The following is an 18,004-nucleotide window of genomic DNA, read 5'->3' on the forward strand; positions in this document are numbered from 1 at the left end:
TGGTTCGATCCCCCGGCGTCCCATATGGTCCCTCAAGCCAGGAGGGACTTCTGAGCACATAGCCAGGAGTAACCCCTGAGCGTCACCGGGTGTGGCCCAAAAACCAAAAAAAAAAAAAAAAAAAGAAGAAGTTGCAACCTGGTTTAAGACACTAGGCCTGGGGCCAGAGAGACAGTCCAGTGGTTAAGGCGTTGGCCTTGTACAGTCACTGGTACCCCAAACACAGAGCCAGGATTCAGCCCTGAGCACAACTGGGTGTGGCCCCCAAAACAAAAAGAAGTTCTATTCCCACCTCACTGCCCTGCCTTCTCCTGATGTGTCACCTGGGGATCTCAATCTCTCTTCCATTTCTCAATCCCACTTCTCCTTCTCCTCCAGAGTCAGCAAAGCCCATCTTTCCACAAGAGCCACTGCCTGTGTGACGTCATGGGCCCAGTAGTAGGGGGAACGAGTACACGTCACCCCACAGTTTCCCTAAAACAAATGCCCCAGCACCCCAGATCCTTGCCCAATGTTTCTTCAAGAGATATTCCACTGGTGAGGAAGCCAAACACGATCCTTGACCCCTGTACAAACCTCAGTGTCAGTGGGTCACCACTGAGTCCCCAGGCCCGTGGCCTCCATCTCTCCTGCCAGCAAGCCAGCCTCTCCTCACATCTCCCAGCCTGTCCTATGGTGATCGAGATCAACCTGCCCACACCAGCCACTACTGACAATGTGGCTCGCAACAGAGTTCCCCGAAGGGGTGACACGGCCCCATGTGTGGGAGGGACTTGGAACCATCAGGGAGGGCAGGTAACTTAGGTACAAGTGGGAGACACTTTGTTGACTTGAATAAGGCAGACCTCAGGGCTGGAGCAATAATTTGGAGGGGTTAAGGCACTAGCCTTGCACATGCTGGCTCGATCCCCAGCACTACATATGGTCCCCCAAGCCCTACCAAGACAATCCCCAAGCAGAGTACGCCCTGAGCATGGCCAAGGGATACCCTGCACCCCTCCCCCAAATTGGGGCAGATTTTTAGGGGAGCACTGAGTGACTCATTTCTTTTCTGGGGGTTTGGGCATCCAGTTGGTGCTCAGGGGTTACTCCTTGCTCTGCACTCAAAAATCACTCCTGGCAGACTCAGGAGACCATAAAATGATGACTGAATTCGGGTCAGTCCCAGGTTGGCCACATGTAAAGCAAACACCCTATCTCTGTACCATCGCTCAGGCCCCTCAGTGACTTATTTATGAAAGTGACAGAGGCTGGGGAACATCTATCTGTACTCCTGAACCAACTGTGGCCCCTCTTGGCCTGGAGGCAAGTGAGACAATCCTGAAAATCACAGCCTCTCTGGAGGTACGGGGGTACTCTAGTCAGGGTCACACTCAGCACCCTTACTGGAAGCTCCTGTGTCTTTGCTACTGAGGCAGGATTTGAGGCAGCAGGAGGCCGTCCCTAAACCCCCGATACAGACACCAATGCACACACCTATACAACCCCATCCATGCCCATACACACCCCATACATGCCCTCATACACACCTCCCCAATCCACACTTCCCACACACACACCCTGCTCTGCCTCTCACTTCCTGCTGCTCTACACATGACTGTTATCTTGGTATCAGCAGCCTTATCTGCCAACAACCCCAATCTCTCCAGGCACCAAGCTGCTCCTGGAATCCCCTACCAGGCTGGGATGGACACTGGCATTTGGGATCCCCTCACTGCATCCCAGCCTACCTGGCTCCCACCTTCTCCTATGAGGACTTCAAGGCCCTGCCTGGCCTGCTCCAATCTGCCCCTCAGGCCACACAACCTCACTCCTTGCTGCATAGGGCAGTGCTGGCTTCACTGTACCACCCACTCTGGGCACACCAGGAACCTCGGACCCGGAAGAGTCTGGCCCACAGAGACCTTCCAGGCCTGCAGAGCTCAGCACTGTCCTCTCTTCTTTTTTTATTTGTTTTGTTTTGTTTTGTTTTGTTTTTGGGCCACACCCAGCAGTGCTCAGGGGTTACTCCTGGCTGTCTGCTCAGAAATAGCTCCTGGCAGGCACAGGGGACCATATGGGACACCGGGATTCGAACCAACCATCTTCAGTCCTGGATTGGCTGCTTGCAAGGCAAACACCGCTGTGCTATCTATCCGGGCCCAGCACTGTCCTCTCTGCTGCTCAAAGCCAAGCGGATGTTGCTGTTGTCGAAACCTTCATAAAGCAATAGCTTTTTCGCAAAAACCCACCCACAGGACAGAGGCCCACAGGACAGCAGGGTTGCAAAGCACCTACACTGCAAGCCTGAGACTCCAAGTTTTGTCCACATGCACCCAGTGCCAGCCTAGCAGCTCTGCTCTCTGTGCTCACCAGTGCCAGCAATTTCCGGTCACAACCCAGGATACGCATGTATTCAACTAAAAAAGGTACAATCTCAAGACAGCACCTAAATGCAAAGAAGTGCAAGCGCCACAGCCTAGAACACAGCCTCCAGGGAACAGAGGGACAGTGGGTTCGGTCCCCATCACATACCTCAAGCCAACATGTGAGTACCACTGGCAGGTCTATGGTTTGGGGTTTGGGAGTCATACCCAGCAGTACTCAGGGCCCACTCCTGACTGTGTTCAAGAGACCATACGTAATGCCAAGGATCAAATCCAGGTCACCTATATGAAGGGCAAGCATCACTCTTCCATACTATCTCTCTGTCCCTAAAAGAAACTTCAAAAACAGAAGATGCACTTGCTCCAGAGGGGAATTTCTGGGTTCAATTCCTGCACTGGGAGGGCCTGAGTACAGTAGGCATGATGCTTGCCTTACATATTGCCAACTTGGGTTCAATCTCTAGTACCCAAAGGGTTCTCCCAAGCACTACCAGGAGAGATCTCTGAGTGCAGGCTAGAATGAGCCCTGAGTACTATGCATGGGCTGTGACACAAAACAAACAATTCCTGCACTACCACCTTCTAATAGCTTAGAGCATGTCAGTTCACAGCCCTGCCTCAGTTTCCCCAGCCATAAAATCAAGTCATAATACTTCATCATCTGTGTTGACAATGGCAAAGAGCTTTCACAATACAGGGAGTAAGAACTCAAGTTAATTATTATTTTTTCTTAATGTTGAGAATGGAAATGGATTAAACCAAAAATAACTCTAGGACAAAAAAGATTGCCAACCGCTAGTCAATGATTCACCCCTGCAGCAACATGTTACATCACCCAGGACCCGAGGCTCCGTAAAACTCACTCCAGGCTCACCTCAGCATTTCCAGTTATGCTTTCTGCCCATTTCCATTATCTGTACTTCAGACCCCAGCCTGCCCAGGGCAGATTGCTACCTCCCTACTATACCGGGCCCCATTCAGGCCAGGGCCTTAGAGGCTGTGCACCCAGTGAGTAAATGAGGTGGCAGCAAGTCTCCCTCTCAGCTCAGACACCTTTCCTGGGCCAGGTAACAGCCACAGTATCCCCACCTCATCCCATCCTGGCAAAGTCTGCCAGAGCCAAAAACCACATCCTGGGGCTGAAGCCATAGCACAGTGGTAGTGCATTTGCCTTGCACACAGTTGACCCAGATTTGATCCCCAGCATCCCGTATGGTCCTCTGAGCCCACCAGGAATAATTCCTGAGTGTAGAGCCAGGACTAAGCACTAAGTACCACTAGGTGTGGCCCTCAAACAAAACAACTCAAAAAGCACATTCTGGGGCTGGAGGGATAGTACAGTGAGTTAAGGCACTTGACTTGCATGTGGACAACCAGAGATCCAGATCCCCAGCATGGCATATGGTCCCCCAAACACCAGCAGGTTTTACCCCTGAATACAGAGCTAGGAGTAAGCCCTAAACACCACCAGGTGTGGCTCCACAATCTCCCCAAAACAAAAAGAAAATGCAGGCCAGTACAGAGGGCAAGACAGTAGCACAGTGGGTAGGGCATTTGCCTTGCACACAGCCAAGTCAGGTTCAGTCACAGTATCCCTGAGATTCATATGGTCCATATGGTTCCCTGAGCACTGCCAGAAGTGATTCCTGAGCATAGAGCCAAGAGTAACACCTGAGAGGCCAGAGAGATAGTATGGAGGTAGGGTGTTTGCCTTACTTCGAGAAGGAGGGTGGTTCAAATCCCAGCATCCCATATGGTCCCCTGTGCCTGCCAGGGGCGATTTCTGAGCACAGAGCCAGGAATAATCCCTGAGCACTGCCAGGTGTGACCCAAAAACCAAAAAATAAAAAAAAAGAGTAGCACCTGAGAACTGCCAGGTGTGGCCTCCAAAAAAAACAAACAAAATGACACAATCTGAGTTGGCTCTTGGCTGCCAAAAGAAAGACCTGACTACAAAAGCATAGTAGGAGAACAGGCGAGGACCTGACCTGCCACCCATGGTAACTGAGTCATCTTGCATGCCCATCTCCTTGCCAGAGGAACTGGGAACTCACTCCCAATGCCACAGTCAGTGGAACCCTGTGCTACCAGGGCCACCAAACTTTGAAGAAAAATCCGTCAAGGCCTGAGGGCCGCAGGACTGAGCCAGCCACAGGTCCACAGGCTCAGAGGGTTCAGAGAGGCTCCGCCGGTTTCCGGCCTCACAGCAAAGCTGCATGTACACAGAAGCTGGTTGGCCACATACTTCTGAGAGTTCCCAGAAGCTCCAGCTAGAAGAGATACCTTGGTCCTGGACACCCTGCTGCAGGCATCAGTATCCTGGCATGGCAAGGAATGCAGAAGCAGGAGAGGGGATTTTCTTGAGTCTAATGATCAAAATCACACCTCTCCCCTCTTTCTCCTCCTCATCCCCATGAACAGCAGGTGCTCATTTGCCCAGAATGGAGCAATATGCAAGCCAAGTGTTTCATGCAAGCTGCACTGCCAATGCACTTGGGTCCTGGCACGGAAGAGACATGAGTCCTCTCCCTGTTCCTGCCTGCCTGGCAGGCGTGAGGCCTCGGTCAGCCGCATCCTCAATTCCAGACTCAGCATCCTCAAAAGCTCCAGATCAGCACTATAGTCATCCCCACTCCAATGGCACATGGACGTCTTCAGGACTGAGAGGTGAAAAAGGCCAAAATGCCTAATCAGAAAGCCTGACCACATCCACAATTTAACTGAGATCGCTGGTTGTGAGTAGCGCTGCAGTATTCCTGACCACACAGAGACCCAGACAAAAGAAGGAGGGATTGGCTGCAGGGACAGTCATTTGCCTTGCACACTACCAACCCAGGGTTAATTCCTCCTACCCTATACAATCCCACACAAGATCACCAAGAGTTAATTTTCTGATGAGCACAGAAGCCAGGGGTAGGTAACTCCTAGGTATGGTCTCCCCTCACCCCCCAAATGATAGAGAAAGATGTAAAGACAGGAGACATAGTCTAGTGAGTAAGGTGTTTGCCTTGCATGTGCCAAGCCCTATATGATACCCAACACTGCCAGGAGTGATCCCTGAGCTCAGTGCCAAAAGTAAGCTTTGATAGCTACAGGCTGTAGCCTAAAACAAAAACCAAAAAAGGAAAAAGAAGGGGCTAGAGTGGAGAAGAGACTGTGGCCATAGTGACAGATAGTACAACAGGTAAAAAGTATTTGCCTTGTACACAGCCAACCCAGATTTCATCCCTGGCATCCCATATGGTATCCTGAGTGCTGCCAAAAGTAATCCATGAACATCACTGAGTGTGATCCAAAGCCTCCCCCGCCCAAAAAAAAAAAGGAAAAAGAAAACATTTCCAAAATAAACAGCTGCAAAAACAAGCGTTACAAATGTCCAATTTTGTTGGGTGGTAGTGCAAGGGCCTTGGGCCCTGGGCCTAGACCTCACACATGCAAAGCATATGCCCGCCCACTGCTCAGCTATGTCCTTGGCCCCACAAACTTTGGGGGGGGGGGGCGGGATCACACTCAGCAGTGCTCAAAGGCAACACCCAGCTCTATCATCTGGGGTCATTCCCAATAGTGCTCACTGGACCCTGAGGCTCCCACATACACAGCTCGCACACCAGCACCTTAAGCCATCTCCCTGACCCCCACATCCTACTTGTCAATGTGGCAGCTTTCCTGACTCCTTCGCACCCATTACCACCAAACCTTCCTGTGTGAAGCCTCCTGGAAGACTCCCTTGATGACAAGCACCCAAACTAACAGTTAATTATGCAGAAAACCCTTCACAGGCCAGCAATCTATGACTCTTCCCTCAGGAATCACTCATAGTGGTACTCAAGGGACCATATGGGATGCTAGGGTTCAAACCCGGGTTGGCTGCTTACAAGACAAGATTATAGAGGCACCTGCTGCCCCGCTATACGATATACTATCTCTCTGGTTCTGACTCTTCTTTCAACATCCTCCAGAACACAGGAGGGAACTTTCTCTGAAAAAAAATGCAAAATATGAATGCCCCAAAATAACTTTCTGTAGAACTCTCTCCAGTTTGATCTATACACATATATGTATATTTATGTGCTGCTTAGCTATCTGTACAAGTGTAATATACATAAATATATGTGGTATATAGATAGATCTCCTTCCCAGGTAGATGCAGGCTAAAACTGTCCCCCAAAAGTACATTTACAAAAAAAAAAAGTACATTTACAGAGATGAGGCTGTTAGACAATAATTTTGACTATCAGTTTCACTTTCATTACAGCTTTGATCAAAATAGCTTAGCTATAAATGCCCCTCTCAGCTCTCCTGAGAACCACCTTCACCTTCACCAGAGTAAATTATTCTATCTTGCACACATATCAACAAAACCAAAGCACAGCTTCAGTCTTTTTCTAAAATCACCTTGGATTTTCATGGTCTTCACGCCTCCAACTAACAGTCTCACAAGTACTATAACTGACTTGGCCTTCTGTCTGGGTTGGCTTCCCACACAAACCAGTAAAAGGCCAAGGCCACAATGGAACAAAAATGCAAATACATGTAAATAGCCACCAGGCTTCTCACCCGGGCCATCTGTCTCCCCCAGGGACATCTGCAAAGTCTGGAGACATTTTTAGCCCTCACAAGTGGGGGTGGGGTGCGGAATGAGCACCGAGCATCCCTGGGGGCTGAAGGCAGAGATGCTTGCTCTAAGGGCTCCCCATTCTAGGGTGCCCTCAAGGAAGGAATTCCTCCATCCTAAATGCACCCAGGTCAGGCCTGTGGACATCACATACAACCAGAGCAAAAATCTCTTGTGGGTTGGAGGCAGGGAGGTCAGCCACACCCAGAGATGCTTAAGGATAACTCCTGGCTCTGCTCTCAGGAATTATTCCTGATAGTGCTGGGGAGACCATATAGAATGTGGAGATGGAACCTCAGTCAGTACAGGCAAGGCAAAAGCCCTCCCCACTGTGCTATGCTCAGCCCCCCAGTGCACAATTTCTCCCAGAGGAATTGTGCTGGGCTGTGGTCCTCTCAGCAGCCCCAGGACAAGCTCTATTTTGCTCTTCCAGTATTTTCCAAACTTTCCACAATGCACAAAGGTTTGTTCTAACCAGGGGCAGAACTGCCACTTCAGGATGAACTCTGAGGGCAAGGGCAGACTTTTGGTTCCTTAGGAGGATGCAGCCCTTTAAGGAAGAGCTGGTCCCACGGGGTAAGTTTTTCTCTAAAAAAATCACCTCTATGCCTTGAAGCTGTTATTTATTAGCCCTGGTTAAACCGAATATTCCAAATATCTCTAAACCAGCCTCTCTGAAGGCTTCCCCTAGGAGGGGGGAAGAAGCTACAATGGAAAACTGCACGTTCTCTCGGCACCGGGGATGGAGACATCCTGTTTCCCTTCCAGCCAGAGACAGCACAGAATTACCCACAGCCACCCATGTGGGAAGTAGCGGACGCCTAAAACACACACACACAAACACACACACACACACCATCCAGCATCGTACAGTTGCTGCTTAAAAAAACAGTACCCAATGTGACATGCAAATAGGCTTGGCAGTTGCAGAACAAGAGTTGTAGAAGTTACATGCTTCCACATTCCCAATAAAAGGCTGGTAGTTTTTTCCACATGCAATTATTCTATCATTCTGGGGGCGGAGGGGGGGAACGAGCAGAAAAAAAAAAACCTGAAATTCGAGTTCTTGAAGGAGGGGTGTATTCTTAAAAGAGGAATGAAAGGCGCTTGGAGAAAATCCAAGGCTGCCATCCTTGGAAATCACCTCTTTGGCCCCCCCAAGCAAGCTGCAAAACGCAAGGGCTACGTGCCCGCTGGAGAAGCTTAAGAAATCCACGCGGGGCGCCCGCAGCTCAGGCAAGGGCCCGCGTGGCTCGCCCACCCCAGGCCGGGCCGGGCCGGGCCGGGCCCGCCCTTCTCCGGCACGACACGGCAGCCGCTGGCCCCGGCTCTGCTGAGGTGGCCACGGCAGCCACCTCCTGCACTAGAAGCCGGCGTGACTCACGGCCTGGCCTGCCCGTCACATGGCGTGGGAGGCGGCCCGGGAGGGCCACTGGTGCCAGGTGTTTGGCTCAGGCCGAGCGGGCGCCTCTATTTGCTCTTGCAAAGCGCCGGGCCCGGCCGCGCCTCCCTGCGCCACCCACCCACCCAGCCAGCCTTGTCACCGCGCGCCCTGTCACCTGGTGGGCGTCCTCACCTGAGCGGGCAGCAGCAGCTCGCCTTCCTCCGCCTGCCACAGCTCCACCACGTTCTGCAACGGCTCCAAGGCTGCAAGCGAACACCAGAAAAGGCAAGCCCGTCGGGAACGCACGGCCAAGGCACGCTTCCTGTTTCCCGGCCGGGCCCCCCAGCACCCGCCAAGCCCCAGCCAGCCAGCCAGCCAGCCTTCCCGAAGGGACTTCCAGAAGCCCAGGCCCGCCCGAGGCGAGGCGTGCACACAATGCCGGGGTGTATGCCTGCCACCACCCACCCCACCCCACCCCACCCCAGACACTGAGACCCGGGCGTGCAAGGGAAGGGAGAGAGAGAAAGGCACAGGCGGACCACCCGTCCCGGCGCTCCGGGCTCCACCTCCCTCCCGCAGCATCCACGCCGGGCGTCCGCGGGATGGGGGGACCACCACCCCCCCAGGGGCCCGACTCCGGGAACAAAGCTGCTGCAGGCAGCCAGACGCGCCCGCAGCGGAGCCCCCCGCGCGCGCGCCACACAAAGCGGGGGGCAGCGCCCCGGGCGCCCGCGGCCCGTGCACAAAAGGCTCCGGGAGGCGCGCGCCTAGCGGTCCCCGCGCCCCCACGACCTGCCCGCTTTTTCCAAGCCTGGCAGATGGGGGGATCCCCGCGAGCGTGGCCATTTCTCCCCCCCTCGCTCCGCCCGCCCCGCTCCCTTTCCCTTTCGTCCCCGCGCGCGGCTCGGGCTCGGCAGTTTCCCAAAAGAAAGGAGAGAGAAAGAGAGAGAGAGAGAGCGCGGGGGCGGGGTGGCTACGGGGGAGCCGGCTGCGGAGAGGCCGCGAGGCTGACCTTGTCCCTGCGCCCCTCCCGGGCGGCAGCAGGGCAGGAGGACCTGGAAGACGCCCAGCAGCAGGTTCACGGCGGCGGCGGTGCGGCAGTAGCAGCCGGGCAGCGGGCGTCGGGGCCCCGCCATGCTGCTGCTGCGGCGGCGGCTGCTGCTGCGGCTGCTGCTGGCTCCTGCGAGCTCGCGCTCCTCTCGCTGCTCGCCGCGCTCGCCGCCTGCTCTCTGGCGCCCCGGCCGCCGCCGCGCCCCGGGACCGCCCCCGCGCCGCGCCGCCCCGCCCCGCCCCGCGCAGCCCCGCGCCGCCCCCGCCGCCGAAGCAGCAGCAGCAGCAGCAGCAGCAGCAGCAGCAGCCGAGCGGCAGCCGCTCCGGCTCCAGCTTCTGCTCCTATGCCTGCTCCTAGTCCTGCTCCTATGCCTGCTCCTACTCCTGCTCCTATGCCTGCTCCTACTCCTGCTCCTATGCCTGCTCCTACTCCTGCTCCTATTCCTGCTCCTGCTCCTATGCTCCTACTCCAGCTTCTGCTCCTGTGCTCCTACTCCTATTCCTGCTCCCGTGCTCCAGCTCCTGTGCTCCTAGTCCTGCTCCTGCTTCTACTCCTCCAGCTCCTGCCCCAGTCGCAGGTCCTGCCCCTACCCCAGCCCCTGCCCTAGCTCCTGCCCCTGCCCCCGTCCCAGCTCCTGCCCCTGCTCCAGCCCCAGGACGGGCGCGCCGCTCGCCCCGCGCGCGTGTGCGCCCCAGATAGGGAGGCCCCGAGCGCGGCGAGGTGCGGCGTAGCGGACAATGCGGAGCGGCGAGCACGTGGCGGCGGGGCGTCCTGCAGCTGCGGCCTGGGCTGGGGAAGGGGAGGGAGACCCCCCGAGTGGGAGTCGGCAGGCGCTGCCAGGCCACTCGCTGGCTCCCAGAGCGATTTCAGGCCCTCGCGGGTGGTTTCTGCTTTGTTTGGGCACGCGGACCGCAGAGCCGGCTTCTAGGGGCTGGGCCGAGCCGTGGACAGGATATTCGTGGAAATAAATGCCGTGGTTGTCAGGAAACTCGAGCGCGGCCTCCCGGCTCCTGCCAGCTCTGCAACGAGGATATCCGGCGGCCGCGGGGTCTAATTTAGAAGCAGAAGCGCCGGCCCGAGGCCCGGCCAGGCTGACCGCAGCGCCGCGTGGCCGCCGTGCGCCCGCACCCTCGGTGGCTGCGGGCCAGGGTGACAGGTGGGAAGCCGCCGTCGCCGCCGCCGCTAGCCCGAGCGGCCGAGTCCTTGTTTGCAAAAGCGCGGCAGGCGGCCCGGCTGGAGGGGGTGGGGGTCGAGGCCAGGACCTGTGCCATTCGCTAACGTGAACGGCCGGGGGACACATTTTCTAGCCTTGCTCCTGTTTTGATGCCAACAATCGGTACTGCTTTCTCTGCTTCACCGCCTGCTTGGTGCCCACTCTAGTATTCCTTGTAATTCTTGCCTGCTCCAACCTTGTGAGCCCTCTCCCAGGTCTCCGGGTTTTTTTCCCTTCAAGTTAAAAAGGGTGACACACCCGGCAATGAGTTATTCCTGGCTGTGCCCTCAATACCATATAGGATGACAGGATTTGAACCATGGTCAGGCGCATGCAAAGCAAGAGCCATGCCTGCTGTAATATGGTTATGGTTCCGGTCCCACTCTAATTCCCTTTAAGTTAAAAAAGTTAACTACACCCCGCAGTACTCAGGGATTACTCCTGGCTCTGCGCTCAGAAATTGCTCCTGGCAGGCTCAGGGGACCATATGGGATGCCGAAGATTGAACCCGGGTAGGCTGCGTGCAAGGCAAACACCCTAATGCTGTACTATTGCTCCAGCCCCTAAGTCAATATCTTGCCTTTGCCAAGACTATATATATTCAAGAATAATATAGCCAAAGAAGCTATATTGCCAACATGAGTTTATTGAAATCTATTTGCGTAGCCTGGATGTACTGGTAATCTGGAGGTTTTTTTCCTCATTCCATTGCAGCTTCCATAGAGGAGCTAGTCTAAAATCTCAAGTCTGAGCAGTGTGGAGAGCTAAAATGCCCAGAACACCCATCTAACTGCTTACATGGATCTCTTGTTGAATTACTTCTGGTGCTTCCCAGTCTAGATAATGGAAAGCTGAGGGGGAATAGCAGGATGGATGCTAAGTACTCGGCTAGTTCTGTGTCATCTCCAAAAGGACAAGGCACAGCACTATGCGCCCAGCACCTGTTGTCTGAGCTCAACTCAGAACCAAGCAGCATAGGCTAGTGGCTGGCTGGAGCAGGGACGGCACTTGCCTTGAATTTGGATGACCCAGGTTCAGTTCTCAGCACCCATATGGTCCCCAGATCCAAGCCAGGAGTGATCCCTGAGCACAGAGCACAGAGTCAGCTCTAAGCACCACTAAGCCTGGCCCACCCCACGCTCCCAAAATATAGGTTCATGGCTTGGCTAAATCTAATGTTTAAGATGGGCATAAATAAAGGCATCCAGCCTGGTTTGAAACCCTGAGCCCCATCATGTGTGATCCCAGAATAAATCCATCTGTGTGAAAGAAAAACCACCTTGCTGCAGGCAATGTGAGCCCTTCAGTATTCTCCCTGCTCTTCATAGATATTTTCTTCTATTCGCCAAGGTCTCAGCTTCCATCCACGTATGTTATTTTGTTTTGGGGGCTCACACCTGGCAGCACTCAGGTTACTCCTGGTTCTCACTCAGAAATTACTCCTGGCATGGAAAGATAGTATAGCAGTAGGGCGTTTGCCTTGCATACAAAAGGACAGTGCTTCGAATACAGGCATCCCATATAGTCCCCCCTGAGCCTGCCAGGGGCGATTTCTGAGTGAAGAGCCAGGAGTAACCCCTGAGCACTGCCATGTGTGACAGTAAGAAAAGAAAAGAAGGGGCCGGGCGGTGGCGCTCGAGGTAAGGTGCCTGCCTTACCTGCGCTAGCCTAGGAGACGGACCGCGGTTCGATCCCCCGGCGTCCCATATGGTCCCCCAAGCCAGGAGCGACTTCTGAGCGCATAGCCAGGAGTAACCCCTGAGCGTCACCGGGTGTGGCCCAAAAAGAAAGAAAAGAAAAGAAAAGAAAGAGAGAGAAAGGAAGGAAGGAAGGAAGGAAAGAAGAAAGAAAGAAAGAAAAGAAAGAAAGAAAGAAAGAAAGAAAGAAAGAAAGAAAGAAAGAAAGAAAGAAAGAAAGAAAGAAAGAAAGAAAGAAAGAAAGAAAGAAAGAAAGAAAGAAAAGAAAAGAAAAGAAAAATAAATTACTCCTGGCAGGCTCAGGGGATCATATGGGAAGCCAGGGCTAGAACCCAGGTCAGTGGCATGCAAGGCAAACACTACCCATTGTGTTATCACTTGGGCCCCATGTTATTTTGATTAAGTTTATTCTCTCTGTATTTGCTTTTTGGGCTCTCACATTTTCCCTAGTGAAAAAAGGGGGAAAATGGGTCTCATAACCTAAATAAATTTTGCACCCCAAACTCAGCAGTAGTTGCACCTCCAAAACTTGTTTTTGAATTAAAATTCTCTGGGGGCCAGAGAGAAAAAAATACAAGGATAAGTCTCTCATGCAGCAGACTGTGTTAAGTCACCAGCACCCCATATGATCCCTTAGCACTGCCATGTATATCCCCAATAAATAAATATAAATATAATATTTTTCTTGGCTTTGTTTCCTTTTGGGGGGCAGGGGAGCCACATGCAGGGGTACTGACAGCTTACTCCTAGCAGTGTTCCAGGACCATATAAATTGCCAAGGCTCTAACTCTAGTGGGCAATGTGTAAGGCCAGTGCTTCTTTTTTTTTTTTTTTTTTTTTTTTTTTTGGTTTTTTTGGGCCACACCCGGTAATGCGCAGGGGTTACTCCTGGCTATGCGCTCAGAAGTCGCTCCTGGCTTGGGGGACCATATGGGACGCCGGGGGATCGAACCGCGGTCCGTCTCCTAGGCTAGCGCAGGTAAGGCAGGCACCTTACCTCCAGCGCCACCGCCCGGCCCCAGGCCAGTGCTTCTTACCTCTTTCTCTCTCTTTCTCTCTCTTTCTCTCTTCAATATGTCTCTTCAAGTCAGAGCTCAGCAAATCAAACACAGATAACCTACCAGGTTTTTTGAAACAACTTTAATAAAAAAGTCAGGACACAACCCTTTAATTTTTTTCAGCTGATTTAGTGTGTGTGTGTGTGTGTGTGTGTGTGTGTGTGTGTGTGTTTATTTTCAGAGAGCACTCTGAGCAGTATCATGCAATGTCAGGAATCAAACCCAGGTTGGCTGTTTTAAAGGCAAATGCCCCTCCAAAACATGCTTTTGCTTTTGAATTAAAATTCCCTGGGGTGCTGGTGACCCAGCCTGGTCTGTACTATTTCTCTCCAGCCCTTTTCACTGTTTACTGAAAGTCTTTATTCCACTAATGAGCCCCACAGAAACAGTGGGAATGGACCAGGGCCGGGTCCAATCAAACCTGCTCTACTTTGTTCCCTGAGAGCTTCAGCAGAAAGCACTTGAGCTCTCAAGTTGTGCTCTGGAGGGCCCTACAGACTTGCCCAGTCTGTTAGTTGTTGAGCTTCTCAGAAGCATGTATCTAAGATGCCCTGGGGTTGGAGAGGGACACAGGATTACACAGCTGTCTTCTGAGATAAATCTGACCTCCGCAGCCTCCTGGGGGAATCGATCATGCTGACTCACGGGAGCAGGAAAGTGACAGTCGCAAGGCCGCATCCAATGTCAACGTAAACTGGTCTGAAGAAGTCTGCCATGTCATAGACTGCCGTGTCATTTGCCTTTCCATAATTCCCTGGAGCCAGATGGTGGATACAGGCACCATTAAAGCTTAAAAACATTGGCAATTGAATGATCACCCAATTGCCTTTTTTTTTTTAACCAAAGAAGAAAATAAAGACCACAAAGAAAGAGGAAGATCCAGAGCAGAATGGCAAAGGTGGCTGGCAAAGATAGACTAGGGAGTAGGTAGGGCATTTGCTTTGCACTCAGCCAACCTAGGTTCAATCTTTGGCATCCCATATGATCCTCTGAGCCTGCCAGGTGTGATCCCTTAGTAGTAAATCAGGAGCAACCCCTGAGCACTGCCAGGTGTGGCCCAACATCAAAAAAACAAACAAAACCACCAAGGAACAGGAGTGATCCATGAGCATAGAGCCAGGAATAAATACTGAACACCACTGGGTGTGCCCCCCAACAAAACCAACGACAACAGAAAAACAAATTAGAGGGGCTGGAGTGATAGTATAGCAGGTAGGGCCCTTATTTGTTTTGTTTTGTTTTTTTTTTTTTTGTTTTGTTTTGTTTTTGGGCCACACCCGGTAACGCTCAGGGGTTACTCCTGGCTATGCGCTCAGAAGTCGCTCCTGGCTTGGGGGACCATATGGGACGCCGGGGGATCGAACCGCGGTCCGTCTCCTAGGCTAGCGCAGGTAAGGCAGGCACCTTACCTCCAGCGCCACCGCCCAGGGCCCTTATTTTGTGTGCAGTCAACCCGAATTCAATTCTCTGCACCCTGAACCCCAGCAGGAGTGATCCCTAATCACAGAGCCAGAAGTAATCCCTGAGCAAGTCTATTGTAGCCAAAAAATAAATAAAATTAGAGGGGCAGAGTTAGGCACTAGTAATATGTAATAATATAGATGAGAAACGTGATTAAATTATGCAGATGATACAAAACTAACTAGGAAAGATGAAAGATATGCTTGCCTAGAATCTGCCTATTTTTCGTTAGACCACTGGAAGTTCAGGTGCATTTTAGCGGCTCGGAGAAAATACCCAGGCTTAGTGCTTGGGTTGTTAGGTACCAATGAGGTCCTGGCCTCACTGTGCCAAATGGGTCTCTGCAGTTTTACTATTTCTGTAGTCCTGGTACTGGAAGTAATTTTGGGCTCTACTACAGCCAAGTGTGAATGAACACCACAAAAGAAAGAAGGACTCCACGTCTGAACACTGTAGTCTAATGTGCGGCTCCCCTCCTATACAACAACTCAATGCACACCAAGAATGTGTGTGATGCCTCCATCCATCATCACAGGAAAGGGAAGGGAGGAATGATTTTGTTAACACCCCTAAAATGCACTAAATAAATTTGAACTTACAGGGCTGGAGAGTTAGTATAGGAGTCAAGGCACTTGCCTTGCTTCCTACCTGGCCTGATCCCCAGAACTTCATGGTCCCTGGAGCACAGAGCTAAGAGTAGTCTCTGAGCACTGTTAGATGTGGGCCCAAGAAACAAATAATAGCTTTTTTTTTTATTAATATTCCAGTGTTTGTTGACCATATTTTCACCTTTCTTTATTCTTGTTTTATGTCCTGTATTTTAGTTTCAAAAGCTTTATTTTGCTGTTGTATTTTTGTTTTTGTTTTTTGGACATATACAATGGTACTCAGGACTGATTTCAGGCTCTGTGCTCAGGAATCACTCTTGGAAGGCATGGAGGACCAGATGAGATGCAGGGATTGAACATGTGTCGGTCGTGTATAAAGCAAACACCCTACATGTTGTACTATAGCTTCAATGCCTCAAAAGTATTTTATCATTTAAATTTAGGTACCAGGATTTAGTTTCAGGCATTCAGTGTTCCAGTTCCAATTTCGTCACCAGTGCCCACATCCCTCTACCTTTGCATCACCAAAGGCCTTCTCTTCTCACATCTTTGGCATTTCCTTTTTTTTTTTTTTTTTTTTTTTTTTGAGGGGGGTGCTGGATAACACCCAGCAGTGCCTGGGGTTTACTCTGGTTCGGTGCTCCTGATGGGCTTGCAGGACCATATGGGGTCCTAGGGGGCTAAGCCTGAGTTAGCTTTGTGCAAGGCAAGCACCTTGCCTACTGAACCATCTCCCTGACCCTTGGCATTTTCATTTCTGTCATCCTAGGACTCAGATGAAAACCAGTCTGCACGACTCTCAGACTCTCAATACAACATCAAATCAACAGTGAGGTGTTGAGCCCAAACCCCTCTACTCCATTCAGCACTCCATGTGTCAGGATATAGCCATATATGCCCAGAGGCCACTCAGCACTTCGTGTGTCCAGTAGTCAGAGAGATGAATGAGGTACTGATGGTAAGGACTGGTGAGCCCTAAGTGCCAGCGACAATGTCACTGTGGGTCCTCACTGTGCCTCTCATGGGAGCTCCCCAAGCCCATGGCTTTGGTCAAGGTGAATACTGGCACTCTGCTTGTGTAGCCTCTCCTAGACCTCAGGAATTGCTCACTCCCACTGGATGTGAGTGAGTAACAGCACTTATCCTTGCATCCATTAGCATCCTCACTCCAAGTGAGACAAAACAAAATGTTTCATCAACACCCCCCCTTGGCCCCAGGGGTTTGCTGGGCTCAAGCTCAGCCTGGCTTGTAAGAAAAGGCCCAGAAGTAGTTTCTGAGCTTGTCAGAAACCTAGACATTCCGGTCAGGTACTATGACTCAGCACTTATCTGGCCATGACCCCAGGGGTCCCCTCTGATTCAATAAGTCTGTGTCATCTCAGCAAGTAAGCCAGCCAGGATCAGTCACAGGGAAAGGGATGGTGCAGCAAGTAGAGCTCATGCCTTGCATGCAGCTAGCTCTGGGTCAAATTCCCCACACCAGGTATGGCCCCCTGAGCTCTACCAGGAGTGATCCTGAGCACAGAGCCAGGAGTAAGTCAGTCCTGAGCTCTCCCTTAGCTCCCTCCCCCACTTGCACACAAAGGCAAGAAACAATGACGGATGGAGTTAGAGGGAAAGGATACTTCTGCCTTCCCTCAGGAATACAAATGGATCTAGCCACTGTGGAAAGATATGAAGGTGCTTCAAAATTAAAAATAGAACTACTACATGATCCAGCAATTCCACTTCTGGGAACATATCCAGAGGAAACATAAACACCATGTTAAAGAAATATTTGTGCACACATATACACCTGCACATAGCGACATTACAATAACCAAAGTATGAAAACTACTGAACTGTCCATGCAAAAATGTATGCAGAGATTCTGTGATCTACATACACCATGATATGGGACTTCTACATAGATCCATGTCAATACAATGATTTCTATAGATCCATATCTATACCCTGAGTTCTATAACTCTGTTTTAGTACAATGAGATCAATAGATCCGTATCTATAGAGATGCTAACTTTGCCACCCAAAGAAAGAGAGCTGTCATTTCTGAATGGGTGAAACTGAAGGACCCTGAAAGGGCATTATACTCAGTGAAATACATTGGAGAGAAGAGTACTTTGATGTCACTTCCATGTGCAATCTTAAAAAACTAAAACAGGGGCCGGGGCGGTGGCTCTAGAGGTAAGGTGTCTGCCTTGCCAGCGCTAGCCTAGGACCGGACCGAGGTTCAATCCCTCGGTGTCCCATATGGTCTCCCAAGCCAGGAGCTACTTCTGAGCGCATAGCCAGGAGTAACCCCGAGCGTCACCGGGTGTGGCTCAAAAATAAAAACAAAAAAAAACAAAAAAAAAAAACCTAAAACAAAACTCAAGCATAAACTAAACTGAAAACAAATCCAAACTCAGAAAAATATTTAATTTGCAGTTGTCAAGGATGGAGTGAGTATGGGAATAGGCTCACAGTGGTCAGAAGCTGGCTGAAGCCATCATAGTGGTGTCCTGGCATTTGCCTTGCACACAGCAAACTCAGGTTTGATCCCCCGATGCTA

The 18,004-nt window shown here is 51.6% G+C and overlaps 1 protein-coding gene across 1 annotated transcript in view; it reads right to left on the minus strand.

Moving 5' to 3' along the window:
• Positions 1-9,520, minus strand: part of TMEM131L (transmembrane 131 like) — a 156,724-nt gene extending 147,204 nt beyond the window's left edge. Inside the window, exons 1-2 of the mRNA XM_049769635.1 lie at positions 9,378-9,520; positions 8,558-8,628 (exon numbers count right to left, since the gene is read on the minus strand). Of these exons, the coding sequence (XP_049625592.1) occupies positions 8,558-8,628; positions 9,378-9,501 (195 nt within the window). The 5' untranslated portion in view covers positions 9,502-9,520. The remainder of the gene's footprint in view (positions 1-8,557; positions 8,629-9,377) is intronic.
• Between the last annotated feature and the right edge of the window lie 8,484 nt (positions 9,521-18,004).

The sequence above is a fragment of the Suncus etruscus genome, chromosome 3 (assembly GCF_024139225.1).
Source record: "Suncus etruscus isolate mSunEtr1 chromosome 3, mSunEtr1.pri.cur, whole genome shotgun sequence".
Classification (NCBI taxonomy): domain Eukaryota; kingdom Metazoa; phylum Chordata; class Mammalia; order Eulipotyphla; family Soricidae; genus Suncus; species Suncus etruscus.